The sequence below is a fragment of the Sinocyclocheilus grahami genome, unplaced genomic scaffold (assembly GCF_001515645.1).
Source record: "Sinocyclocheilus grahami isolate Dianchi unplaced genomic scaffold, SAMN03320097.WGS_v1.1 scaffold231.1, whole genome shotgun sequence".
Taxonomy (NCBI): Eukaryota; Metazoa; Chordata; class Actinopteri; order Cypriniformes; family Cyprinidae; genus Sinocyclocheilus; species Sinocyclocheilus grahami.
Genome location: NW_015505410.1, coordinates 489572 through 517158, shown reverse-complemented (window position 1 = coordinate 517158; position 27587 = coordinate 489572). Strand labels below are relative to the sequence as shown.

Below are 27587 nucleotides of genomic sequence, written 5' to 3'. Positions count from 1 at the left end.
ACAATCTTTACATATATATATCTGACATTAGTTTTAGATTTTTAACAAACGTTGGGCTTATGAACTTTCCAACAAGGTATTTGATGATACTCTTCTTTTTTTATTTTTTTTTATTTCCATTGAATTGAATTGAAGACAACAGAGCCAAAAACATGAATAGTGGCGACTCTATCTTGATTGACTCTATAATTTACAATCACACACTCTGCAATGGATGGACCAACAGCACCGAAGGTGCCATCTACCATCTGGGTAACACCATTCTTTTTTTGGGCTATATGGGTGGTAGTGGAGCATATGGGGCTCTGTACATCTTCAGCTTTTTGGCTCCCGCTTTCCTCTGTCTGGCACTGTGGGGCTGGTTGACAGTGTGTGGCCTTGATGTCTTCCTCTGGAATTTGCTGCTGATGCTGCAGTGTTTGGCCCAGGTGTGTCATCTGATTTTTCGGCTGATGCAGGACGGTTTAGCTAACGAGGAGCTTTCTGCGCTTTACACAGCGGTCTATCTGCCTCTGGATGTACCTGTGCAGGTGTTCAAGGTGATCACAGCTGCCAGTGAGAGCAAAGTGCTCTCTCTAGCGGCTGAGGAGACGTATGCTGTCGAGGGGAAGACACCCATTGATCAGTTGTCTTTTCTTCTTTCTGGCAGGTGAGAAACAGAATGTTTGGCAGAGTTGTAGACTCTCATATGGTTTTCTGGATTATTGATTGATCTTGAACTGGTACTCTTAACACTATCCTTACTGTAAACACACACTATTATCGCTTATTTTCCTGAAGGTATAGAGTAATAATTAACATGAAAATATTTTGGGGGGGGGGTCAATAATGTATTTTTTTTGTCCTATCTATTAATTCATTTTTAAAAAATCATAAAAAATTTAATTAATACAGTTCGTTACAATTATAGTAGTAGTAAGACATAAGACATTTAATTATTATATAAAATATTTTAATAAAACTTCTTCAATGCTTAAAAAAACACTTTTGTGCGCCATCATGTGAAAAAGAAAACAAATATTACTCAGGAAATGATGCAATAGAAAGGACCTCTGGAGACTGCATGACTGTGTCAAGGTCAATAAGTCTCTTAAAATATAAGATTATTTGACCTTTTTATGAATAAAAAGGATAGGTCAAGTTGTGAAATGTCATGGGGTGAAACTTCCCAATTTGTGATATCTACCTTGAAAAATGTTTTAAAAGTTTTTTGAAAATAATTATTAAGATGTGTACACTGTTTAAAAAAAAAAATAATAATAATATATATATATATACAGTGGGTACGGAAAGTATTCAGACCCCCTTAAATTTTTCACTCTTTGTTATATTGCAGCCATTTGCTAAAATCATTTAAGTAAATTTTTTTTCCTATATATATATATATATATATATATATATATATATATATTACTTTTTACTTGTTGGTTAAACCATATTACATCTTCAGTCATTAAATTTAAAGTTGCGATAAAACAGAAGTAGCGACAGATCTTTTTTCTGTATTGTAATGTATAGCCGAGTGTAACATTTTAACATTTAATAATGTACTTTTAGAGTGAATTTTTATTTCATGCTTCTTGAAAATGGGACAAATGTTTTTCAAATCCATATGAAACCATCATGAATACAAAAAGTACATTTCTAAGAACTTAGCATGTGCTTCAAACCAGATCTTTTGCTTTTACAGGATTAGAGTGTCCTTAGAAGGTCAGTTTCTCCATTATATCTTCCCTTACCAGTTTCTTGATTCTCCAGAATGGGAGTCTCTAAGACCAACAGAGGAAGGGAACTTCCAGGTACGATAACATACCATTTTTATAATTAGTACCAATGTCAAGTACATCATGGCAAAATCTTTTAGTCCGTGCCATTGAGCAAAATTATTCTATGTTCATACAACCATGAAATATTGCATGCCCTTAAACTTCCCATGACCCTTTTGACCACAGGTGACACTAACCGCAGAGACGGACTGCCATTACATCTCTTGGCGCAGACGTCGGCTTTACCTTCTGCTGTCTAAGGATCGTTACATTGCCCGACTTTTCTCAGTCATGCTCGGAAGTGACATTGCTGACAAACTGTACTCGCTCAATGACAAGCTGTTTGCCAAGAGTGGTGTGCGTCTTGATATCCGTCTGCCCAGTCTCTACCATGTCCTTGCCCCCTCGCCACAGGGCAGTGAGGGTGGAAGTGCTAGTTCACCACCCAGGGGGAGCCAAGGAGATGCTACAGTCGTGACGGGTGATCCAGAACCATCTAACCAGGGCTCAGATGCAAGAAACATCCATCCTGACCAGGGAAAGACCCCTGTGCCCAAATCTCCACACCAGCTCTGGCCCTCAGACACAGAGATGCCCTCTGGTGAGGATTCAACCAGCTTGGTTCTGGAGGACTTTGCTGATATGACAGGCTCTCTAATGGACTATGGGAGTGAGAGAGATTATTTGAAGTAAAGGTTGGGGTGTTGACGCTAACACACTGGGACACTTCTTAAATCACAATGTAAGTACACAAGTAAGGATTGACGGGGCTGGCTTGCATGAAAAGGCACAACTGCACTAACTGGACACTGAACTGCACAAACAATGACTGATTAAGAGAATGCAGAGTGATGAATGTGCATGATGAATTGTTTTAGTTTATGCTTCTTTTTGACCTGGATTATATTTATGTCTTTGATGACTTTACTGTCATCTGATAAATTCATATGCAAGGAAGGCATGTTAATAGTTAATATAATTATATTGAATCATAATTATTTAGAAAATTATTAATTTATCAATTTAATTTTAGGCTTTTAATAATAATTAAAAAATATATATACAGTGTGTGTATATATATACTGTATATATATATATATATATATATATATATATATATATATATATATATATATATATATATATATATAATTAGCTGATTGGCATGTCACCATATTCTAATTTGTTGAGCTAGTGAATTGGTGGGTTTTTGTTAAATGTGAGCCAAAATCATCACAATTAAAAGAACCATAGACTTAAACTACTTTAGTCTGTGTGCATTGAATTTGTTTAATACACGAGTTTCACAATTTGAGTTGAATTACTGAAATAAATGAACTTTTCCATGACATTCTAATTTATTGAGACACACCTGTATATATATATATATATATATATATATATATATATATATATGGGGCTCTGTAATAGACTATATTTAACTTAAAATTGTAAAACACAAACAAACACAACACAAAGTCAATGGTATGTCCTCATTTAACACACATGTCCATTCTGGCAGGAGGAAAAGGCTTCCTTAGGTGAGAGATAAGTTTTATTTAGTACATGGTATTGGAGTTATATTCAGTGTTTTTTGACAGAAGTTTCTATGCTTAGGAGAAGGCTGGTTTCATTTTACTACATACACTGAAAGATGAAAGACTGGAAAGGCTTTGGGACATCCAGGGATCCAAACATACCAAGTCTGTTTATCCAGCACTCCTCGCTCTTGAAATACTTGGCTTTGCCAACAAGGGCCAGATTGCATTTTGTAGGGTACAGGATAGTGGGACAGCTGTGGGAGGAGGGTTCCGCTGTCATTTGAGACATGACCTTCACATGCAAGTTTCCAAAGGAATGAGAGATATGGATCATGTCCAGAAACAGCCTGTGCTACAAAAAACAATGTGAGACCTACACTGATGGATAAAAAACACGCCTCTAAATGTGATTATGTTGTGTTGAAATTAGTTATAGGATTTATTGCAGTGTTCTCAATGACATTTTAATGTGTCACCTTTTTCCATACATCTAACAGAGGATGATACTCCAGGAAGACTTCGATTCCAAAGAGGATGTGCCCCACTGGCCCCTACTGACACCCCAAAGCTGTAGGAATGGTTTCAGCAGTATAAAGACCATAACATCTGAACGATTACTCCACTAAATCACCATCCAATCGGTTTCCCCTCATACAAATGAAGACAACATTAACACCAAACAGTAAAAGATTCATTAAATGTCCTTTTGTTTAGGACAGTGACAGGACAAAACAAGAGCAAACCTCCCAAAACAGGTACTGTATTACATATGATTCCACATTGCTGTGATTTCAAAATGCTTTATTTTTATTTGTACTGGCATGTGCTTAGTAGTTAAATATGTTTGGAATAATTGAGACAGGATGTTTAAGGTAAAAGCAACAAATTAGATTTTCAAACATAAATTAATTTTAACAGCATTTCAGAGTTATACTATGTAGATAATGAGATTAATCACAAAAGTGTGTGCTTTATAATATAACAGGAAGTTAGTAAATGCTTCAGCAACATCTTCTGTGTACTGACCATATTGTGAAAATATTTTCATGGGGCCAATTGTTAAGTGGTGGGTTCAAAATGTAATTCTTAAGATTTCAAAGCAGAGAAGACTTTTTTATTATTTAGTATGCTGTATGCGGTTATAAACACTAATCAGAGTGCCAAAATATTAAAATGTACCTTGAATGTTGCAACACTCCAAACATTTAAATCATTGGAAATGAACCAGAACTTTCAGCACACATATTAACATAAAATTAAATGAAACTACTGAGTGTTGAATGCCTGACTTAATTCCTCTTGGCTGATATTTCACTATCACTTTCTGGAACAGTGCACAAAAATCATATGGTACATTGTATAAGGGCTAAAAGAAGTAATTTTGTGAAAACACAATAAATATATCTAACAGAGTTTATGCATTTCAGTCCCCTTGTATCCTATTTATGTCTTTGTCGGTGAGCTTTAATGCCTCCCAACCCAAGTTTTAGTGTGTGACCTTTGCTTGAGTTTCACTAATTTAAGACTTTAAAAGCTGGTTAACATATAAGCTCTCTATAAGTCGATTTTGTGTTTTGTTTTGTTGTTTTTTAAATTTAGCACACCTGTACAAAGTCATGTGACCATTGTACTCCCCGTCCAATATTAATGTTCTTCACACATAATGGATCCAGCCCTCTGCAAATTGAACAGAAATAAAGTATTATTAAATACAGTGTTACATGGGACATGCACTTTTTATGTCCAAATCAAAAAGAGTTTAAAGGCAAATATTAAGGCTGCATTTACCTGGTTTTAGGGACTTCAGAGATGCAGATATACTCAAAATGAATATCTCCTTGTCTGTAGAATCGTGCTCCTGTGTTTTTCAGCTGCACTGAATCAATTTTACACAATTGCTCCGGGTGTGAAGTCAACGTTTTATACACCATTTCATCTGTATTTCTGAAATACATATGTACAAACGTATTCACACACGATTCAAACAGTTAAAGGAGTAAACCTACAATACAGGAACACAGGCTATAGCTCATTGGTTATGATTTGTTGGAAATATAATACATACAGTTTGAGTTTTAGCTCTGTCTCAGGGTGTCCCATGGAGATCAGGGTGAGCTGAACATCAGCATTCTTGTCTAAAGGGAAAACCTTCAATTCCACTAGGATGTGATGTGCTGAAAAAGAGTAGGAGGGCATGAGATGGATTATTTGGCTGTATTTTTCATGAACATAACACATTTATAAACTGTTACATATAGCAGTACACAAAAAATATTTTTGGGGGGTGACTATACTGTTCAAAAGTTTGTGGTCAAGATTTTTTCATGTGTTTGAAAGAAGTCTCATGCTCACCTGCATTTATTTTTTATCAACTAAAAAGTACAGTAAAAAGTAACATTGTGAAATATTATTACAACTTTAAATAACTTTAAATAACCATTTTCAGCAGCCGCTACTCCAGTCTTCCAAGTCACATCATTCTTTAGAAATCATTCTAATATGCTTATTTGCTGCAAAAGAAACTATTCAGTAACAGAAACTATAACAGTTGTGCTGCTTAATATTATATTATTTTTTTCAGGATTTTTTCATGCATATAAAGTTAGAAAAAACAGCATTTATTTGAAATGCAATTTTTGTAATAATGTAATGTAATAAGTCTTTACTATCACTTTTGATCACTTTGATGCATCATTACTATAAAGCTGTTAATACCTGCAGTATGCACAAAGTATGCACAATATGTATGCACAATATGCACAAAGTCATACACACCACAATAAGGAGCCGTAGCAGTGGTCAGGAGATAGACCTTCTCTTGATTTGGCAGGGGAGTCGCTGTTATCCCACTGTTCTTTAACAAGCCTGAAATACACACACATATAGAAACAGACAGTGAAGGAGCACACTTGGGCATCAAAGGCTTGTGTCGTACATTACCGGAAACAATGTTATCCTTTTGTTACATAATCTCAAGTGATACATTGTCCAGTTGGAGCAAGCCATAATGTATACAAAAGAAATCTAAAACAGATGAAGCACCTAAATGAACTAGAACAATAAGGTCATAACCATCCAAGATTAGATTAGCATGCAAAACCCCTCAGAATTATTATTCAGACTGAGGACCTGTGAGTTAACTGTAACCATCCTCCTTATGAAAAAAACATTCTCTAAAGAGTCAATTAAAAAAGTGAAGAAAGGTTTTTTGTAGGGATGCACTAATGGGAGAGTAAAAATATTTTTTAAACGTACACCGTTCAAACTAGGCTGCTTATGTTGAAGTGTTTGGGATGTGGCTTTTAATGATGAGACCTTTTTTGTAATCAGGCTCTCAAAAAGTATATAACAATTTGGATATAGATTTATCGGCCAACATATCGGTTATCGGCTTTCAAAAATAAAGAATAATCGGTTATCGGTATCGGCCAAAATTTTCATATCGGTGCATCCCTAGTTTTTTGCATTAATATTACTTTAAGAAAATGTCCACTGTATGTCCTGGTTTTAGCAATTAATTTCAAAAGCAAAAGGAATTAAGTTTACTTGTAAATACTTTGGTACAATTAAATAGGACAACTTTTTCACATTTTTTACACTATTTGTGTTCATAAACAGAAACACTTTCTAAAAAGATGTTCCTTTCATACTGCTTATTCATCATTACCTATTTGTGGGCATGTGCCATTGAAGGGGCCCTCGCAGGTGATGCATTTTCCTGCCAGGAATTCCTCATAGCTGGAGCAGGGGAAACCAATAAGCGAACAGGAGCTGTTCAGGGCGCTCATGTAGACGTGCAGTGCCCTCATGTGGTCACAAATGACATAACCATACACTGGAAAGTAGATAAAAACTGACAGATTCTCAGCATCAAGCTACGGTACATTTCATTTAGCTTAATGTCTCAGTTAGCGTTTGGTCAGCTTTTGTTGTCCACTTACTTGAAGCAAACTTTGAACGTGCGCAACCGGCTTGGTCCATTCCACCATTTAAGAAGAAGTCCACATGCCCAACAGGAATAGATATACCAAAATCTGGCAAATGTACAGATATTCAGTTCAGTTGTGCACAAATAACCTATACTTCGGTACTGAAAATAGCACCAGTGTCACTTATATGAACGCTTGTGGTTAGATAATAAATCAAGATAAAGCTGTCAAGAAACGTGTCCTGTTCAATATTAGACTGCTTCTTGAATAAATAAAAATAATAAATAGATCATTTCAGGCAAAGGACTGATTCACTCTTACAGTCAGAGTCAGTGTGAATGGCCTCAACAAATAAAGCATCAGATGAATCCAGACGATCAAATGGATCAGCCCTCTTGAACATTGGACCTGCTGGGTCCAGACCTGAGGGTACAAAACTCAGATATATGTTCTGTATTATACTAAATTATTCAAATTTAAACACTTTTAGGGTTCTACATACATTTTAAACTCTTTGAATGGTCAAACAAAGTCTTGTTTTCTTGCCAAGGCTGTGCAGCATAACAATTTCTCATTGTTTATTTGGAGTGGTCTTGCAGCCTCTGCTTTTGTCAGAAAGCCTCATTCAGTGTCAGGGCTGGCAACATTTAAAAATCCCTGGTAGCCCTTCGGGCAGGCATTCTTCAGATTTTGGTAGCCCAAAATGAATTTAACTATAGCCTAAATAAAATGGACAATGGCTGAACTTCACTGCGGAAAAATCAGCATGATCAAAAACTTTAGTGATTATATTTTTTTCTTCAAATAACAAGTCAAGGGACTAGGGGTGCAACGGATCACAAAACTCACGGCTCGGATCATATTTCAGATTTTGAGTCACAGATCAGATAATTTTTCTGATGAGCAAAAAATGCTTCTTTATTAACATTTATTATTTAAAGAACACTACTATACCACAGCAAAAACTAGTAGCATATATAGGGATGTAACGATTCAGTCAACTCACGATGCGATACGATTCACGTTACTGATTCTCTTCTGCCTTGCACTTGAATGGTTTAAAATGCTGCAAATGATGAACTACGATCCGTTTCAACACTACAAGGCGAATCAAGGAAGGAATTTTGTATCACTATTCAAGATAGCCCATCGGCATGGCGGCGATGCATTTTGGTATAGGCCGACTGTAGCCCCAGGACGTTGGGCTAGCGATTTTGCAAGACCTGAGTGTAGTGCAGTGTTGGTCTTTGTTCCACTCAAGTGTAGCATTTTCAAAGGTCTTATCACAACAGAATTAACAGCATGTGGCAACATTACATAGCATTATGCAAAATCAGAAGAGACTATTAAAGGGGTCATATGATGCAATTTCAAATTTTCCTTTCTCTTTGGAGTGTTACAAGCTGTTCGTGCATAGATAAGATCCCTAAAGTTGCAAAGACTAAAGTCGCAAACCCAAAGAGATATTCTTTATAAAAGTTAAGACTTGTCCACGCCCTCCTAAAATGCCTCGTTTAAACACGCCCCTACATGTCTACGTCACTGTGTGGGAAGATTTGCATAACACCGCCCAAATGTTCACGCTAAGAAAGAAGGCGTAGCCTAACTTTTATTCTCGCTGTAGTATTGTTGTTGTCGTTGCCACCATGTCGTGGAGATGCTGTGTTTCGTTGTGAAAGCGAAACTGCTTTGTTTGGTCTTCCAAAAGAGGACGATATCCACTTCATCATGCCTAGAGCTGATCCTTGCTGGTCGCTGAGGAAATAGATCAACGTCGTGCTGTGGTTCGCTGGATCGGCTTTCACCGTGGACGAAGCGGAGTCCAGCCCGGGGTCGTCACATGTGGTTGCCGCAAGCCCGCCGGCCGCTTCTTCGTCGAATCCGCCGGCCGTTCCTCACTCTAGCCGCTGGCCGCCGCTTACACAAGCCCGCTGTGTGTGACGCTGTGTGTTTCATTGTGAAAGCGAAAATACTTTGTTTGGCCTTCCAAAAGAGGACACAACTACAAATCAGTGGTTAAGTTGTATTTACAACACTGTTCCAGAACAGTTCAACTCAAATATTCAGATGTGTGCAGCGCATTTTATGGAGGATTGTTTCCTGATCCTGGGAGAGTAGCCTACAATACAACTTGTTGTTTGTTGTTTGTCGTTTCTCCGATCACAAATGCAGACATGGTTTTATGTTTACGCGGTGCGATGCAACACAATGAGTAAAAAGACAGTATAAGTCATTATAATCAGTAATTATGTCCCCACTGGATGCAACAAATGCCTCGTTTGTATGGGTTTTATTGGTTTTGTCTCATCGCGCCTGGACACGGCATCACAGTTTGGTAAGGGGCGTAACATTTCTGTCACACGCTTGAGGTATTCAGCCAATCAATCACAACGCACTGGATAGCTGGCCAGTCAGCGTTCAGACCGATGAGCTTTGTAAAAATCGACGCGTTTCAGAAAGGCGGGGCATAGAGGAGCAACAATAATGTACATTATGTGGAAAATAAGTTTTTTTTTAACCTTAAACCGCATAAACACATTTCATTACACCAAATACACAACATAATATTCATTTTCGCAAAGTCATATGACCCCTTTAAAATACAGTTAACATTTAGGGCACATATATAGCCTGAGACCACTAGTGAAAATCTATTTAGCATTTTTTTTCTGATTTCATAGATTTCTTTTATTGACAAAAGATATTATGAACATAAAAATTATCATGACATATTGTCAGCATAAGAATGAACATCAATATCAAAATTTCATTATGTATTAATTTATTTTTATTGTTTATCGATAATTTTTGTAAACATTTTAAAGTTTTATTTGCTAAATTATGAATATAGCCTATATTAATATTTATGTCCACTTTTGCTTTAATGACAGCTTTTGAAGATTTTGAAACCTATTTTCAATGTGATCTCTTACTTTGGGATTCCACTGTATATTAATGCATTTTAGAAATTGTATTAAAATATTACCTGTAATTTGACCCAGCTTGCCTTCAAATAGGGTCCCAACAAATCCAGACACATGTGCTCCAAGACTCACACCAATGAAATGGAAAGATTCCAGTGTGCTTCCATATTTCTACAAAGGACACAACAACAAAAATGTACTATTTGTAGTATACAAATGTACTATACAACATACTACACAAAAATTATATTATTCTTGTACTTTCTATGTGTTTACTCTGATACGTTTTCTGTGTAGCCTACTGATCATTGTGAACAATTTTATGTTTATTACTTCTAGCATATGGACACTGCTCTAAAAAGACAGCCTTTAGTATTCAGTGGTCAAGTATTTTATTATGGATTCTGTAACACTTGAACATAAACAAAACATTGAGGCTTTTACCGTAAGCTGATTGATAAGCACTGAAATCTGCACTGCCACCTCCTTGTAGTTCTCAACCACCAGGTTATAAGCAAAGGAGGCTCCATAGACCCAGTCGACCACCAGAACATTCACATTCTCTTCCCGCAGGAGAGCTTGGGCTAAGCCACTCACCCAGGAAGGTTTACTGCCCAGAGCCCTGAAACACAGTATATCAAAGAATCATCTGAGTAAAATCTCATTCACAAGGATTGCTTTCCTATTATAAAATGCTGCCGATTTAATGTTTTACCTGTATCCGTGAACTATGACTTTGGTGGGGAGTGATGAGTTGAAGTAAGCCGTGTGCTTCTGGGTATGGTTGAGGCAGTCCTGTGTGAAGAGGCTGGCGCAGTCTGCATTATTTCGTGTAAGAAGAAGATACTGAACCTGGAGCTTGGTGCCCTGTCTGTATTCCAGCCACGTGGTGTTGTTAAAGTCAGCACACTTCGTTCGGGAAGCTTCATCATTACCTGTAAAATTGTATGCATGGAATTCATGAGTATGCAACGTCAAAACGTTTTAAAATTTTAATCTGTAATTGGTAGCTTCACTGGATTCACCAGACACTGCTGCCTCTGCTGTCCCCAGATGTGTAAGTTTGACTTTGTAAAGCTGAATTTGTAAAGTAAAACGTTATATATTAAATAATAAAGATGGTACTGTTATTTTCAAAAGCTGGAATTGAACTTTGGAAGGTGAATACAATTTAAAAACATGTTAAATTGCAGGCACTAAAAATTCAAGCACTGATAATGCAATGCAATTTTTATTTTAATAAGAGCAATTCAAAATGCTTTTTTTTGTATCATGTTTAGTTTAATTTAATTTATCAATTAATTAATCAATGGATTTATAAATATTAAAATCACTACAATCAAATTCTGTACATACTTTACAACTGTTGATCAGTGAACCACTTACTGACACACTATAACTTAAGTTTTCAATGTTTCTCTTTCTCCAAATTAACTAAAACTGCAGATCATTTGAATTCGGGTGGTGTATTCACCCAATAGAACTGCCACAATTAAAGATTTAATCTGTGTGATATTGAACTAAACTGAACTTACCCACAGCAGAGGTGACACACGTTGACAAATAAACAAAAGCCTTTATCCATTTCCAAGCCATGTCTTGATCAAAATGATGAAATCAGCGGAGTTAGATGTTTCTGCTGGTTAGATACTTGTTTGGGTGCAAAATCATTCTTTCTCTTTCTGCATCCTTTCAACAAATGTTCTTCAACTAGCTGCCCTAATAAGCCTGGAATCCACTTAATATCCAGCCACAATCTGTTACACAATGCCTGGTTCTGAGAAAAATGCTACAATATCCGATTAAGTGAGATGAATGGCTTTTCCTTCCATTCCTGGTGTGCTGCTATGAAGCATGTCAGCATGAGAGACATTAATTCCCAGCATCCATCCCGTGATAGCTTGTGTAGCTAGTGGAGACTCTTTGTTGGCTTTGACTACAACAATGAATAACAAATGATCGGTCCACTGCTCTGCAGCTGGTTGTGAACCTATGACCTCACAGATGAAATGTTTGATTGTTTGTCCAGAGGCAGGACTCTGGCCTCTTTGGCACAAAACTCTCAGAAGAGTTTTTGCTGGACTGAAGTAAATTTAACACAATCAGTTGGCCCCACTTGAAAGACGTAATTATAATCTGCTGTTTGTTCAAGTCCAGACTCATCATCTTCTGCAAAATGGTTGTTGCTACTAGGCATTAACTTCTCGTTGACTTTGTAAATGGTAACAGAGAAAAACTGAGCATCATACAAGACATAATGCACTATATTGACACATCTGATTTCTTTTCCAACTATTCAGGTTCACTTAACACATAACCAACTGTGTTTACGTGAATAGGCTATACTTGCCAGGACGGACAAGACAGTTATTTTTCACTGCTTTAATTCATTTTAACATCAAACAGTTTTCACACTCAACTTAGCCCTTCGTGGCTACATTTACATCAAAAATTATATAATTAATTGAAAATATCATCAGGCATGAATTTTACCATTAAAAAGGATTGTCATTTGCATTCTCATTCTCATCAGCACCTCTATTAACTTACGTCACAATTCCGTGACAGTCTTTCTTTCTTTCTTTCTTTCTTTCTTTCCTTATATTTAATCGTGCCAGGCATGCTGACAAATCTTTTTTCAATGATATTTGGATAACATATAGCCTGTAAAAGTTATAATAACATTTGTTGATCTATTAATTTCACAGATTTCTATATAATTATATAAAACTATATTTTAATGGAGAGACTAAGTTATGGACATTTGTGAGGACCCTATTGAATGCATTTGTGACACAAAAAATAAATATCGGTAAGGCAGAATACTTTCTACTACTTTTCTTTTATTGCACAGACTGATATTTCTGACATTTCAACATGATCACGTGACATACTACATATATTACCAGTGCACCATATTTCTACAAATAAACTGGATCTATGCAGTATCATTCTAACTGATAAAAAAAATTATAGACAAAGATTAGATTTCCTTATTCTGTGAACAACATTAGTATTACTGCATTCTTTCAGTTAAAATGGCTGATAGTTTAGAAATTACTGGTAGCTTTCTGAGCATTAAATATTCATGAAGCAGGTTTCTTCAAAATGACTTGTTCTCCATTGTCAGTAAATTAATAAAGACTTGTCGCCACTTACTAACAATGTAACATGCAATACGGGTCACTGGAAAATCCTCAACACTACAACAACAACAGACAAGTGGAGTAATATACAGACTCAAACAGGCAGGCCTATGAATTACCACAATATACATTTGTTTATGTACAAGTCATTCCAAATTCGAAAGTATAGTGCCTAAATAGCATTGATACTTGGTTTGTCTTCATTTCTGAAATTATTTTTTAATTTTAAAATACATGATTAAAGTCATAAAAGAAAATATAGTCATAAACTCTTCTCTTGAATTATGTTAAAGTTTTAGTACTTTTTATTACAACTACTTTTTTTCCTTTATATGGATATTTATTTTTTATTTGTGAGATAATTGTAAACATAATATAAAGTAATTTCCAAGTTTTTTTTTTTTTTTTTACTTTAAAACGTGCATTACTCAGAACATTAGACAGCCAATTTTTTTGACTACTGGAGATCTAATTAGAAGGAAAGTTTACTGTAAAAAATCAGACAGAACATGGCTGCTTAGAAATACAGGCAGCACAGTATTGTTAAACATGATTTTAATTTATTTCAAGTTAATTGTTGTCTCTTTGCAGGTAAGACAGACGCTAACCAATCGCTAGTGCACTTACGTGCCTCTTCCCAGTCATAGCGAGGGCTGTATCCAAAATCCCTATGAGCCTTTTGATATGAGAAACTAAAGGGTGTGTTTAACATGGTCAGTAGCTGCCTGTTTAAGGGAGGAGTGAACTTCAGAAAAGGTCGGAGCACAAAGTGCAGTAATTCCATGAGGAATGACAGGAGATACAGAAGTGGGAAGGGCAGAATGGGCCTCTCTTGTATCCCAAAGCCTAATGGTGAAAGAACAGCATAGTTAAAGTCCGAGTAGCTAACAGGTGGAGTGTCGTCTGAGATGTAATAGAAGTTTCCACCCATCACAGCCCTTTTCTGAGAATCTTTGAGAGCCCGACCTGCTTGTAGATGTGCCAGGGCTGCGTTTCCCACATATACAGGATTCACTTTTGCCTCACGTCGTGACATTCTCAGCAGCACATTTCCATTGCGGATTCCATCCCTCATGTGACCTAAAGTAAAACGACAGCCTGGTCCATAGATGTACATGGGCCTCAATGCACAAGTAGCCAGCTGACCTCCATTACGGAGCAGCTCTCCATTGGCCTGAAGGCAAATCTGTTCAGCTTCTTGCTTGGTTTTGCTATAGCTAAACTTAAGACAGGAGGAGTAATGGGTGTCCTCATCGCCATTAATGATTGGATCACCGCGGGGATTGGGACCTGCCACCTCAATGCTGCTAGTGTAAATGAAGGAGGCCACGTTTTCTTGGATACAGATCTCGAGCAGCAGCTGTGTTCCTGTTATGGAAAAACAAACACTATTTTATTGTCTCTGATTACTATATTGTGTAGTGTTGGCATATTTTGATCATCAAAGTAAATTTTTGATGGTTTTATTTGATTTGCTAATGCAAGTATCATCGAAATCAGTAGTTCTCAACCTGTTTGATTCCAAGGTTCACAACTATAACCGAAGGCCCTTGCAGGCTTTTGTTTTCAAAACTTTTTTTTATTATTTACAGTGTCCATAGATTAAAATAAGTAACTAGAATAATTATAATTGAAATTAAAATAACTGCATTACAGGATTCCATAAGTTTCAAGAGCTCAGTGTTCTTCAAGGATAGTAGTTGTTTGTGATTTACTGCATAAGCATTAAGGATAAGGATTTTTACAAAATATTTTACCTACAATTTCTACCTGATAAAATATTTTAGAGCTTGGTATACCTACAAAAATGTGTATTCATTATAAAAATGCTCATGGCGTTTTAAAATTTTATTAATTTACAAGGTTTTTCCCAGGTTTTCCAAGACCGTGGGAATCCTGATTCTTTAGAGACAAAGTATGTTGTTTAGGGAATCAATTAAAATACGAAATATCTTAATTTTTAGTTGTTTTAGCCCATTTAATGCTTGTTTTTAAGTCCTATTAAGTCATCTTGAGGCCCCCATGGAAGTTAGTGGGCCCCAGACACCCAGTTGGGAACCACTGCTCTCTTCTTGTCTCATTCTTTTTAAACTGTAAAAAAAATTGTGACCAAACTCTACATTCATTCAGGAAATTTTAATCAGTCTTTTTCCTTTTAGCTTAGATTGATTCAGTCTTGTTACCATGTGCTAAAGAGCAGCACAGAACTCTCACCTTCAACATTTACTCCATATAATTCACTGTATTCAGTTGCTCCATTGACATCAATGAGAGATGCAGTGTGGATAACAAGTGCTGCTCCTTTACAGGCTCTTCTCAATAGCTCACGGTCCCTGATATCCCCCTCAAAAACATTCACTTTAGTCTCTCCCTTGCAATCTGAGGACACAAACAGAGAAATGATAATGGCATGTGAACAGTTTACCTTATCTCTAGTCATATTATTCACAAGCAAAGGCTGATTTCAAGTGCAAAACAGGAAGAAGAATGCCAGCTAATAGAGAGACACCACAAAACCGAAGAATTCAAAAAGTGACCTACAGAATCCCCAAAAAGGAGAAATACAAGATGAGAAATGCTGTAATGGAAGTATCCACTAACCATCAAATGACTGTATTAGCTCAGACTGAATGTTTCTATCCAGCAGTCGGATCTCAGCAAGCTTCTCCTCTTCCAGCAACAGTCTGACCAGCTTTTCTCCTAGAAACCCGCAGGCTCCCGTCACAACACACACATCTCCTGACAGAGTCATGGCAGCTGCCACCAGCACCACTTCACTCCTGCCAGCACTTAGTATTATGCCACTATGATGAAACCGTTCCAGAGGGCAGAGTCTGGAGTTTTAATGGTGGAGTGGACTGGGAGGGTGGTGCATTTTTAAGCCTTATTACCAAGGACAGCCTCAATGCCACGGGTTGGGGACGGGAGTTGAAAAACAGTGTCAAGGTGCTGGTCAGCACTCTGCTTATTTTTAGGGTTCCTGTTTTTACAAAGAAAGCCACTACTGACATGAAATAAACCAAACAGGTTTTATGCAATGGCTTTACATGTTTTCAAATAGACATTGTGAAAGATACATAAGGGGAACTCAGGGGTATAGTAACCATTTCACAAGTTTGTATTTGTATTTTGAGCAAAATAAAATAAAATACAAATTATTTCCAAAACTGCTAGCTTACTAAAATATTACTAGATACCGACATATGTATTACACAAACAGGCCTGAAAGTTACTTTACTTTTGGAGTGATCCTTACTTTAACCCAGCTTTATATCAGGTAATATATCATGTTGACTTTTCCACCTCTATTAGCAGCTTAGATTGCCTTTATGTGGATATGAGAAGGGAACATTCTTTAGTCATTTTACAGTCCTGACTGTAATAGTCTTTTACGTTTACTCTGGGTGTCTACAGACCTTGGGTTGTTGTCCTTTGTCTTCTGATAATCTGTCTGATGACTTCGCCAAAACATGAACCGCTCAAGGTTGTAGGACACATTCTGCACTGTACACACAACCACTTACAATATATGGATCACATCTTGTTTTAGTTTAAACTGTTTTGTCATATGTGATTATTCATTACTGTTTAAAAGTTTGGGGTCAATAAGATTTTTTAATGTTTATATTATACGTAATATTGTTAAATACAATTTAAAATAGCTGTTTTCTGTGTCACATGATCCTATGTATGTGAATATTATATAGCCCTTATTTGAAAAATAAATAAATAAATAAAGTGCAGGATTAATTAATATTATTTATTTATTTAGCTTGAATGGAATCAGTAGACATTTTATGTTAAGAGAAATGTACATTAAAGATACCAAACACAAATTAACTGATTTAAAAAACAATTTTTTTTGCAAAGCATATAAAAGTAATTGAAGCAAATTTAAGAGATGCAGAATAATTTAGAGATGCAGTATTCAGCACTGTGCCCATCAAATGTGGCATCAGGCATTGAAAGAGAACAGCATTTAAACACAGTCATGCACATTTAAACAAATAATGGTGCACTAACTCCCTTTTTAAAATTTACAAGCAAGTAATTTTCCCTCACCCCAGCTCAAACATTAATAAAGTGGCATGTATAGTAATCAAATCATTCAACCTGTTTTTGCAACACACATCACTGGCAATGTGAAGCTAACTTCAGTATCTCACATTTAAAGGCCAATAACAATATTAAACCATCTGTTCAGCTTTTGGATGTTAAAAGAGGACACTCTTGTATTTCAGCCTCATCTGTTGAACTTTTTGGGCAATGAACTGTCATAGTGCAGGCCCGTATGCCTCCGAGAGGCTCCAGGACACTGAAGACCTTCTCCCACTCATCCTTCTCAGGGTCATAACACTGCACGATATCCACCATACACCTGCTGTTCCAGGAGTAACCACCCACCACGTAGATGCGGCCCTTAAAGATGGCCACCCCCACATCGCTCTGACCCTTGGGCATCGGAGCCACCACTGTCCACTGGTCAGTTGCAGGGCTGTAGAACTCAGAGCTTAGCACATCATCATAGTCATTTGTCCCCCGGAAGTGGTTTCCACCCATGACATAGAGGCGGTCGCCCACGGTGCACATGCAGTGAAGACCACGAAGCTCCATCATGTCTGCTCGCCTGCTCCACACGTCTCTATCAGGGTCATAACACAGCAGCTCTTTCTGGAAAGCATCTCTTGTAATACCACCTGATGGTATAAAGGGTGAATGCAACTTTTAAGAACAAGCTTATTTATTCTTGCAGAAACAAACACAAATCAGCAGAAAGAATGTGATAACGTAGCTGGAAGTATATAACTTTTTCTTATACTAAGGCCACTACTTACACAGAACTTAACAATCCACCAACAAAGTAAAAATCACAGGAGAAGTCCGAAAAAGTCCCACCAACATTTTCACCACATGATGTTTTGTGTTTAATTGCATTCTGTGGTGGAAATGACAATGGTGAAAATTATATTTTTAACTTTTTGGAGGTAAAATGACTGACTGTTCGCAGTCTGGATAAGTGTAATTTTATGAAAGTAAATGTAAAAAATAGTTAAATGTATAATTTAAGTGTAATATATTAAAATAAAATGTATAATATATTTTCAAACTTTTTGCATCATTTGAAATAATGCAAAATGACACAAAATGAAAACATTCTACTCACATGTGATTTCCAGCTTGATGTTTTTCATACATCACATGTTTCTTAAGCATAATTTTTACTGATACTTTTGTATCTTTGGAAAAGAAGTACACTGACTTTTGAAAAATCCTGGTGTGGTGGAAATGACCCCAAAATGCCTCTATATTATTATTTGTATCTTCCCATTACCCCAAATAAATTTTTTCTCTTCAAATTACCTTATTTTTAATAATGCTTGTTGAAAACTTTGTGATTCTTCAAGTAGGGACATTCTCATGGTTTCACATCAAGCCTGCAGTGCCCCTTTTAGGCTGCGGTCTAACCTCAGATGAGTGACCCAGTTGAGCTTGAAGCTGCTCTGTTTACTGGTTATCTGTTTCATGTTACTTTTGCCTCTAGTTCTGGGAACGTCGCCATTAGGTGAAGGTTGCAAAGTTGCTAAGAGACCTCTAAAAGTGTTTTCTTCTTCTTTTTTTAAGAGTAATAAAAGAATCCTTGTGCAGTGCATTCATTAGACTCATGCAGAGGACTGTGGTGGATTAAGGCCACATGCTTTGTGAGCCACATTTAATTAGTATAAAATCTCCTCTCATTATGTAGGACAGATGTTAACACATTAATGCACAACTACATATAATATAGATGTGCTTTTCACATTGATCTCACATGAAGGTGGATACTCACCCGACACATACATCAGACCTCCATGTACTGTGCCAGCATGTCCATAGTGAGGTTCACTCATCGGTGCAACAAAAGTCCACTCATTATTGTTCAAGTTGTAGCACTCCACCGAATCTGAACAACAGACAGTTTTCTGTTTTTCCACAGTATTTTAAGAAAGGACAGAACATTTTGTACAGAGTAATTGGTAAAACATGTCCTTACCAATCTCCCCAGTGGCATTTCTCCCTCCAACAGCATACAGCTTCCCCTTAAGAGCACTCAGATGGAAGAACGTCCTCTTCTCATTCAGAGAGGCCACCTGCAACCAGCGGTCAAAGCGAGGATCATACCTGTACGCACTGTCCACAGCTGTCTTACCCTTGGTGTCGTAAGTGCTCTGACCTCCAACAATGTAAAGAAAGCCCCCTAGAAGAGCCACTCCGTGCTGGTAACGTGGCACCTCCATAGGTTGGAGGGACCTCCAAGTGCCTCCGTCTTCCTCATCGTACAGCTTGAGCTCTTTGCTGACCACCAGTTGCTGCCTCATCACACCACCCAGAACCACCAGGTGAGTGCAATTGGATCGAATCCGAGTCCGTTCCGTCTGCAGCGTCGGCTGGAGGAAGGGAAGCATCTGATAGTTGCTGGCCTCCAGGAGGAGGTTGACACAGGCCGTGTCTGATCGCATGAACGTCTCCCGTTCCTCTTTTCCTCTGCTTGCTGCTCCTTCTTCAGTCTGGTCCTCCTGAGAGATCTGGAGGAGCTCAGCAGGGGACATCAAAGGGAAGCGGATGTGGCGCATCAGAGAGTAAACAGCAGAACGCCGCTCGCTAGGTTTATGGGTCAGCCAGGAGCGGGCGATGCGGTACAGCTCCATTTCGGAGAAACCCTTCAGAGAGTCACTGGAGAGGGCGTACGTTATGCTCGCCTCGGACAACTGCAGGAGATGGCCGCTCTGCACCAGCAAGGAGAAGTTCTCGCACACAAAAGTGTGGACGTGTCTTTGGACATCTTCCAGAAGAAGATCTCTGGCAATGCGCTCAACTTCCACGCAGTTTTCTATAGTGATCTGCCATGTAGAAAACCTGGCTTATTATGTCATGCACAGATGAATAATTCACGCAAAGGAAGAATAAACACCACATGTTACGGATTTATACCTCACTGCTGAGTAGCTGGTTGCAGAAGCTGAGAACGGGAAGCACCTGGAGGAAGCTCGCCGCCTCTAGTGTGTCCTGAAGGGTACCGAGACCCAGGCTCACACGAGATGTGTAGATGAACTCGATGATGTTCTTCAGGCCGACTGTGCTCACGCCATGGAGCTTAATCTCCTTCAGCTCCTGCTCTCTCATGCCACCTGCCACAACAAAAGGGAGAGGGAATTAAGAAAAAAAAATAGATCAGTGTGGATCAGTGAGAAATATATTGCAAGGAGGAAATGCTTTTCGTTGTAACCTAACTAACTAAAATGCAGAACAAATACATAGACACGTTTGACCAAAATATTACATATATTAACATTTTGACCCATATTTTTCAAGTTGATAATTATTTCCATCCATCCATCTAGTTTTAAACTATTTTAAACTTTCAGGCTTGGCTTTCTCAAGCCATTATCAAAGTTTGTCTACAAACATCGTTTTAAATGCTAAGGGAATTTAGACATCATAACAACGTATTTGATAGATGATTTGATTAATTACATTTAAGTTTTATTAAATTATTATTGTTTCTAAAAAGTATATTTTAATTTAGCAATGTAAAAATAAGGCAAGGGTATGCACAATCAAATATCCTATATCGACCAATAACAACAAAAAAAAGTCTGGTATCGGCCAATAACCAATATGGTATAGATCTATTGTACATCCCTAAATTTGTGTGATAATCACAAAACACAAGACCTGGATAAATAGGAGGATCAGGCTCAACCAGAATCAGCTGATCAACAGCAAGCATATGAAGCATTACAAAAAGGTGACACATTTAAACCACAGGGGCATCGCAAAAAACTGTCAACATTATTAATTAGGTTTGACAGCTAAAGCTGCTCCTCCTGGATTTAGCAAGACTCACCTGTGAACATGGCCTTGAAGTAGTCACTGGCTGAAGCCATGATGACCCTGTGGACTGGGAAAGTTTCACTGCTGTCACCAGGAATCAGAGTCACATCGCAAAGTGTCTCATCACCACGAAAACAATCCAACCCCTGGGACATGGCAAAATTTGCCATTAATATATATTATTTGCAGTGAAATACACCATTGTTGCTTTGTAAGTAGACTGTATTTCTCTGTTTTAGGCAGTTTGTTTCTACCTTTTCTTATGTCTTTGTCTTACCTTGAGAATGGCAGTGCCATGCTCTGTGCTGTTGAACACTTGTATTTGTGGCTTCGGAGGGGCAGTGGGCTTTTGAACCACTGGAGGTTTTGGGGGGATTACAACTGGTTTTGGCGCAGGTTCTGGAGGTTTTGAAACAGTCTCAGCTGGTCTTGGAGGAGTCGCCGTTGGAGGCTTGTCTGTTTGAGGAGGGGGTCGTGGCGGCTCTCTCTGCGATCTGCTTCCTATTCGGGAAAGTCTGCGATGCAGTTTTCCTTCCTCTCCACTGTTGCTGAAATAAAGACATATTTAAAACTTTGACAGTCACATCACATGAAAGACCTATATTCCTCCTTTCCTCTAATTACGATAAAATAATATTCTATAATAATTAGTAAACATTTAACTGACCATTTGTATCCAATACTAACAGTTCACTAACCAAATGTTATTTTATGTGCTCATAAATATATTTCTGTTTAGTATAAAACATGTCTGTCCAAACGGTCCTTTAAAGTAAGGCCTATGATGCAATAACTTAATAAGACTGTCAGAACTTACCCCATGCCTTTTGTGTCTGCTTCTTTGCAAATTTGCTCTTTACAGGATTTCTGATAGAAAAATTAGAACAAATGGTTAAGTGTTTCACCAGATCTGCAGGAACAATATTTGGATCAAAGTAAAAACGTTTCACCAACAACAAGGTCTGAAAGGGGAAGTTAGCTCTGTCATCTATGTGCAACGAACACAGTGATGCCGATTAGACAGACATGGCCTCTTCTATATATGTGTGTTTATAGAAAGAGGGAGTCTTTCTTTAGTTAAGTTCACAAAATAATTGGCAGATAAACTTAAGCTGAATACTGAACTTACTGAATATTTTTCTACTACTTACTATTAAGTAACAGTACTATATTTACCCATCCTCTTCAAAGCACTGACACACAAATGTAAAGTTTCTGAGTGGGGTAAAATTCAGGAAAGATGGACTACATTAAATAAAAGGAGCTTACCGAGACGTGGTGCTTTCTCTGGGGGTTTCAGAAGTGTCTTCTTATTTTAGCACAAAGCATCACACTGTGATCACACTCAGTCGACACAAATGGGTATGTAGAGTCTGTTTACCACAACCTCATTGACTTCCTGTGTCACTTCTCGCTCTCTTTCTCTCGCACACACACACCCTTACATGTTGTTTCAAAACGTTCTATCTTCCTCCTTTTGACATGTTACTTATAATAGGCTTCAGTTCAAGCCTTTGCTTTTCCCTCAGCTGCATTTGCACTCTGATGTTGTGTTTGATACTCATGAGGTGAACCCATAGCCGGTGTTAAAAGAGGAAGCCTAATAGCAGATTTTTATTTTTTATGTGCTGCACTAGCAGTACTGATTATTTACTGTAAAACAAACAATCTTTATGTAAAGGGCAGAGTGAAAGAATCAATATGCATTTAAATATGAGATAAATGCATACATTTGTACCATGTGTTTATTTTTAGAGTGAAAAATCGAGTTAACTTCGTACAAAAAGTAGGACGTCAACAGAAAAAGTGTAGCAATTAATTGTCAGATAAATACTGATTTAACACACACCATCATTTATTACTTCTGAGAATCTCGTATTGTTTAGTTTTGCCACACTGGATATTTTAATGTTCAATATTTGTTCCATACTGACCTCACTTTGCTCCAAAATCTGAAACTTTTCTTATTGCACATTAGTTTGTTGCCAGCTACATAAGACACCTTCAAAACCACTGTCCTGAATGAAATTCCTTGTTGTCTTCGCGCATTACTGACTTACTTAAAATTTGTATTTTAAAAAGTGCTATATAAATAAATTTGATAATTACTGAGTGGAGATTCATCAGGTTCTAAAATACTTCACTCTCAGTCAAAACAGTGTGGAATTTATGCAGTGCTGTAAATAATGAGTACTGAAATACAAATACTGTATTAAAACCATCCATACACTGTGAACATTTTTAAATATGTAATTCTTGCTAAATGTGACTTAAAAAACAGTAGTTTCTTGAATAGATTTAGTATTAATAGTGGATAAAGTGGATCTTTGCGGTGCTCTGCTGTAAGTGGTAAAGTAGAAATGACTAAAGTCCTCTTTGCTGTTCAAAGTCTGGAGAACTGAATGAGGTTCCTGTTGATCTCAGCAACGTTTCGGCAACCTAGTAGAATTAGAGGCAATTTGAAATGAAGAGAATTGTCAGACATCAAAATGTGACCCATTTTTTTGTTGTGCGACACGTGGCTCATTGAATTCTACACAGCAGACTGACCTGACAGCGCCATGGATAAACGAAACTCGTCATGTAGAATCTGTAAGATCTCTCTCACTCCTTCCTCCCCCTGATCAAAACATACTGTATGTGAACATCTTATCTGCATCAAATATCATGCAGAAACTTTAGAACAGGCTCAAATTTTCAAGCATTAGAAACCATAAAAATACTGCTTTCCACTCAGTTACCTTGTAAGCGAGGCCCCAGATTGCTGGTCTGCCAATAAACACACATTTGGCTCCCAAGGCTATGGCCTTCAGCACATCATTGCCTGTGCGGATCCCTCCATCCATGTAGACCTCGACCCGGCCCTGCACTGCATCCATTATCTCAGGCAGACAATCTATCTGTGTGACATGTAAGGTCAAGGTGTAACTGTTTCAATGGTGGTAATCACATCTAAACTACTGAGACTTTGATAGATTGCCTTACCGTTGCGGGTACTCCATCCAGTTGCCGGCCCCCATGATTAGACACAATAATCCCCTGGACGCCATGCTCTACGGCCAGCTCTGCATCCTCTTTTGTAAGGATGCCCTTGATGATTATAGGCAGCCGTGATAGAGACTGGAGCCAGCACACATCCTTCCAGCTGATTGATGGGTCCAGTGTATTAGCTGGGATCCCATATTCCTCCTGAGAGCCTGCCTGCTCCTGTAGAGGAAGCAAAGAGGGATTCATACAAACAGACACTGCATAACAAGCTACTATGTTTAAACTTTTAAGCTATAATGATCATACAAGTTTGAATTCAGCTTGCAACATTTCCCACTACCTCTTTCTGTTATTTCGTGCCCTTCCTCTACTGCTTTTTTCAAACTTTATGGTGCGAACCCCTTGTGATGATCCCCTTGTTAATCGTTAGTGTCGGACTTGTAACCCGAAGGTTGCGGGTTCGAGTCTCAGGTCTGACAGGAATTGTCAGTTGGGGGAGTGAATGACAAGCACTCTCTTCCACCCTCAATACCACAACTGAGGTGAGACCCTTGAGCAAGGCACAGAAACCCCAACTGCTCCCCGGGCGCCGCAGCAATTTGGCTGCCCACTGCTCCGGGTGTGTGTTCACGGTGTGTGTGTTCACTGCTGTGTGTGTGCACTTGGATGGGCTAAATGCAGAGCACAAAGTATGCTTCACCATACTTGGCCACACGTCACTTCACTAAGTCATATTATAAAGACAACATGATGTTTCCAAAACTTATTTAGCTTACTGTACTAACACAAATTGCTAAAATATGAAAATATTTTGAGTTCAGTTCAGATTTATTTGTGAAGTGCTTTTCACAAGAAATATTTTTCTAAAGCAGTTTAAAGATTTGTTTATATATATATAGATATAACATTTTAAGGTTAATTTGGTCACTTTAGTTTGGGGACCAATTCTCACTATTAAAGGTGCACTAAGCGATTTTTGAAAAATGCTTTTGACCAATGTGCCGCACACTCGCAGCCAATCAGCACTAAGGGGCGTGTCTAGTAATGATAGGGAGAAGAGAACGCTCAGTGAGCGCACAGGATGGATATTAGCAGATCGACTATAGATAACGAGAGATGGCAGATTAAAAAAAAAAAAAAGAGGAAAATTTCAGAGAAACAAAACATTAAAAAGAAGGGCTACGATCAGGCAAGAAGACCCGCGTAAATATTGGAGCAGCTTTCCAGCGGTGGAGAGAACGCAAGGAACGGAAGGGAATCGGACGCCAATAAGATAAGATAGTACATTGTACTTATTTTTTGATGTAAGTACATAGTAGTTAAGGCCACTTAATATAAAGTGGGACCATATTATAATAATTATTGAATTAAACATATGAAATAAATATCTTAAGTTAATGCATTAACTTTGACAGGCCTAAAACTATTTTCAATAATTTTTCTTTTCTCTCAAATTTCCCCCAAAACCCTTGCTTTACTGTATTATACATAAAAAAATAAATAGCTACCTTACCTGGAACATTCTCTCAAAGTTCTTGACCATCAGGTGAGGTGGAAGCTTAAACTGGTTGCGTATATCATTGCGCCGTTTGCCAGTGTAGGGTACATCCACTGTAAGCACCAGAGCTTTGTAGCCAAGTGCCTCCACCCTGCGTACAATCTGCTCCGAGAGCTTACGGTCCCGGTACAAGTACAGCTGGAACCAACGGTACCCGTTGGGTGCTGCTGCGGCAATCTCCTCCACTGAACATGTGGAGTATGTGCTGGCTATGTAACAGGTGTTCACTGTCTCAGTGGCTAGGAAATGAAAGAAGAATGGAAAGATAAATTGCAAAAAAGTCAAACTAGTAGCTAGTAGCTTCAAACAAGTTTCCATCTAGTGGCCAAAATGCTGCATAACACAAGAAATAATGAAACCAAGTCTCACCTCTAGCAGTGGCCAGTTCTCCCTCATGCCATGCAAGGCAGTGGAAAGCCGTGGGAGCAATTCCCACAGGGAAGCTTATCTCCATTCCCAGCACAGAGGTCCGAGTGTCATTGATCGACACATCACGTAAGATCCGCGGCCTCATGCGGATCCTTAAAGAGATGACATTATAGTATGAGATTAGTTTAGTTAGAGATTACGCATAAGCATGGTCCATAAAATTGTAGAGTAACACAAATATAGAGTGATACAAATTTAACAGCAGCATAGTACCGTTTATAGGCCTGCAAGTTGTCATCTCTGGTGCAACAGTCATCAGCTCCGGCCTCATAATAGTCCCACGTAGCCTTTGAGAGGTGCTGCCTGGCATATTCCTCAAAATCATTCAAACAGACCATAGTCATTTCTACACAGACGCCTTCCTCGCTAAAAAAATTAATAAATCAATAAAAACACATCTTCATTAGTATATACACAACTGACATGAATATAATTTCATCACTGACACAGAATTTGCATTCTTGCACCAATACATAACGAGAAGTATGAACATCAATATTAGAATACCATTTAGATTATTTACTTTCTCAATGTCAATGAATATAAAATACAAATCAATCTTTTGGGATGTATTAATATAAAAATATTTTCTTTATATTTCTCAAGGCATTTTTTATATTAGTAAATGTGAAAAAAAAATACATTTAAAAATTTTTAAACAATTAAAAATTTTCGCACAATATTGCAGATTAGTGCTAAAAACATTAAACAAATTACCTGCATTCAAACAGAACCATTACACACCTGTTTTTCAAAATTTAGGTTGGATATTACAATTAAATAGAATCACATTCAACAACTCTACTTTGGAAACAGAAACAAGAGGTCCATTTTACCTTTTCTGACGGTTTAGACAAATTTAGGTCACAGCACAGTGGACTGCTTCGGTGCTTTTAGCCCGCTAACTTTGGCAGTCAAAACACTGATTAACATGAAAGACTGAAGCAAGAGGAAAGAAACAAAAGTGGGTTGGGATTAACTTTTGAACTCTTGTCAATGGGCCAGTATTTAGCTTTTACAAGACACTTTATTTCCATACTGAGAGGATTGCATAGTACAAAAGAGAGTGAACTGAAATGTATTTTCACACTATTTGTTAGAAAAATCAAATTGTCAATAAACTTTTTAATAACATTTTCATGCACTACCACCTAAAGTTAATAATTACAGCAGAACACCAGATCTGTTCTTGTAGTCATCAGAAACTCTTGACCTATGGACTTAATCCAGTACGGCTTTTAACAGACTGCAGCAACCCAATGTTTACTCATCCATCAATACATGTAAACTATGTACCTCTGAAAGAACCAAAAACAACCATATGCTTTTAAAAATACAAATATTAGAATGAATCACTCACCTGTCTGTCAACAGCAGTATAACTCTAACTTAAATATTTGGCTATAATGGACTGATATGAAACAGCCTGTGTGC

The 27587-nt window shown here is 37.7% G+C and overlaps 4 protein-coding genes and 1 pseudogene across 6 annotated transcripts; 1 reads left to right on the top strand and 4 right to left on the bottom strand.

The window, feature by feature from the left end:
• Positions 1–152: 152 nt before the first annotated feature.
• LOC107597374 (popeye domain-containing protein 3-like) lies at positions 153–18302 on the top strand. Its single transcript, XM_016288400.1, has 5 exons — positions 153–649; positions 1691–1799; positions 1953–2508; positions 3805–4664; positions 18292–18302. Exons 1-3 carry the CDS (start codon positions 153–155, stop codon positions 2457–2459), a joined length of 1113 nt encoding a protein of 370 aa, XP_016143886.1. The 3' UTR covers positions 2460–2508; positions 3805–4664; positions 18292–18302.
• On the bottom strand, positions 4663–12084 carry LOC107597373 (phospholipase A1 member A). 2 transcript variants are annotated; one of them, XM_016288398.1, is made up of 11 exons: positions 11696–12084; positions 10876–11095; positions 10605–10782; positions 10223–10331; positions 7558–7659; positions 7249–7341; positions 6975–7160; positions 6083–6172; positions 5373–5481; positions 5096–5251; positions 4663–4984 (listed from the first exon to the last, which is right to left on the bottom strand). In XM_016288398.1, the coding sequence occupies exons 1-11, from the start codon at positions 11754–11756 to the stop codon at positions 4903–4905; spliced, it is 1386 nt and encodes a 461-aa protein (XP_016143884.1). In that variant the 5' UTR covers positions 11757–12084; the 3' UTR covers positions 4663–4902. The 2 variants fall into 2 exon arrangements, with proteins under 2 accessions (XP_016143884.1, XP_016143885.1); XM_016288399.1 differs by having other exon boundaries at positions 6975–7142.
• On the bottom strand, positions 13971–16112 carry LOC107597377 (3 beta-hydroxysteroid dehydrogenase/Delta 5-->4-isomerase type 1-like; annotated as a pseudogene).
• Positions 17343–22392, bottom strand: LOC107597372 (kelch-like protein 9). 2 transcript variants are annotated; one of them, XM_016288396.1, is made up of 7 exons: positions 21996–22392; positions 21456–21726; positions 21192–21324; positions 20276–20472; positions 19338–20184; positions 19134–19247; positions 17343–18003 (listed from the first exon to the last, which is right to left on the bottom strand). In XM_016288396.1, exons 1-7 carry the CDS (start codon positions 21998–22000, stop codon positions 17507–17509), a joined length of 2064 nt encoding a protein of 687 aa, XP_016143882.1. In that variant the 5' UTR covers positions 22001–22392; the 3' UTR covers positions 17343–17506. The 2 variants fall into 2 exon arrangements, with proteins under 2 accessions (XP_016143882.1, XP_016143883.1); XM_016288397.1 differs by having other exon boundaries at positions 21456–21720.
• Positions 21996–27085, bottom strand: LOC107597376 (hydroxyacid oxidase 2-like). The gene is made up of 9 exons (XM_016288401.1): positions 26990–27085; positions 26367–26519; positions 26094–26245; positions 25680–25963; positions 24164–24385; positions 23920–24078; positions 23729–23798; positions 22448–23617; positions 21996–22045 (listed from the first exon to the last, which is right to left on the bottom strand). The coding sequence occupies exons 2-8, from the start codon at positions 26495–26497 to the stop codon at positions 23562–23564; spliced, it is 1074 nt and encodes a 357-aa protein (XP_016143887.1). The 5' UTR covers positions 26498–26519; positions 26990–27085; the 3' UTR covers positions 21996–22045; positions 22448–23561.
• Between the last annotated feature and the right edge of the window lie 502 nt (positions 27086–27587).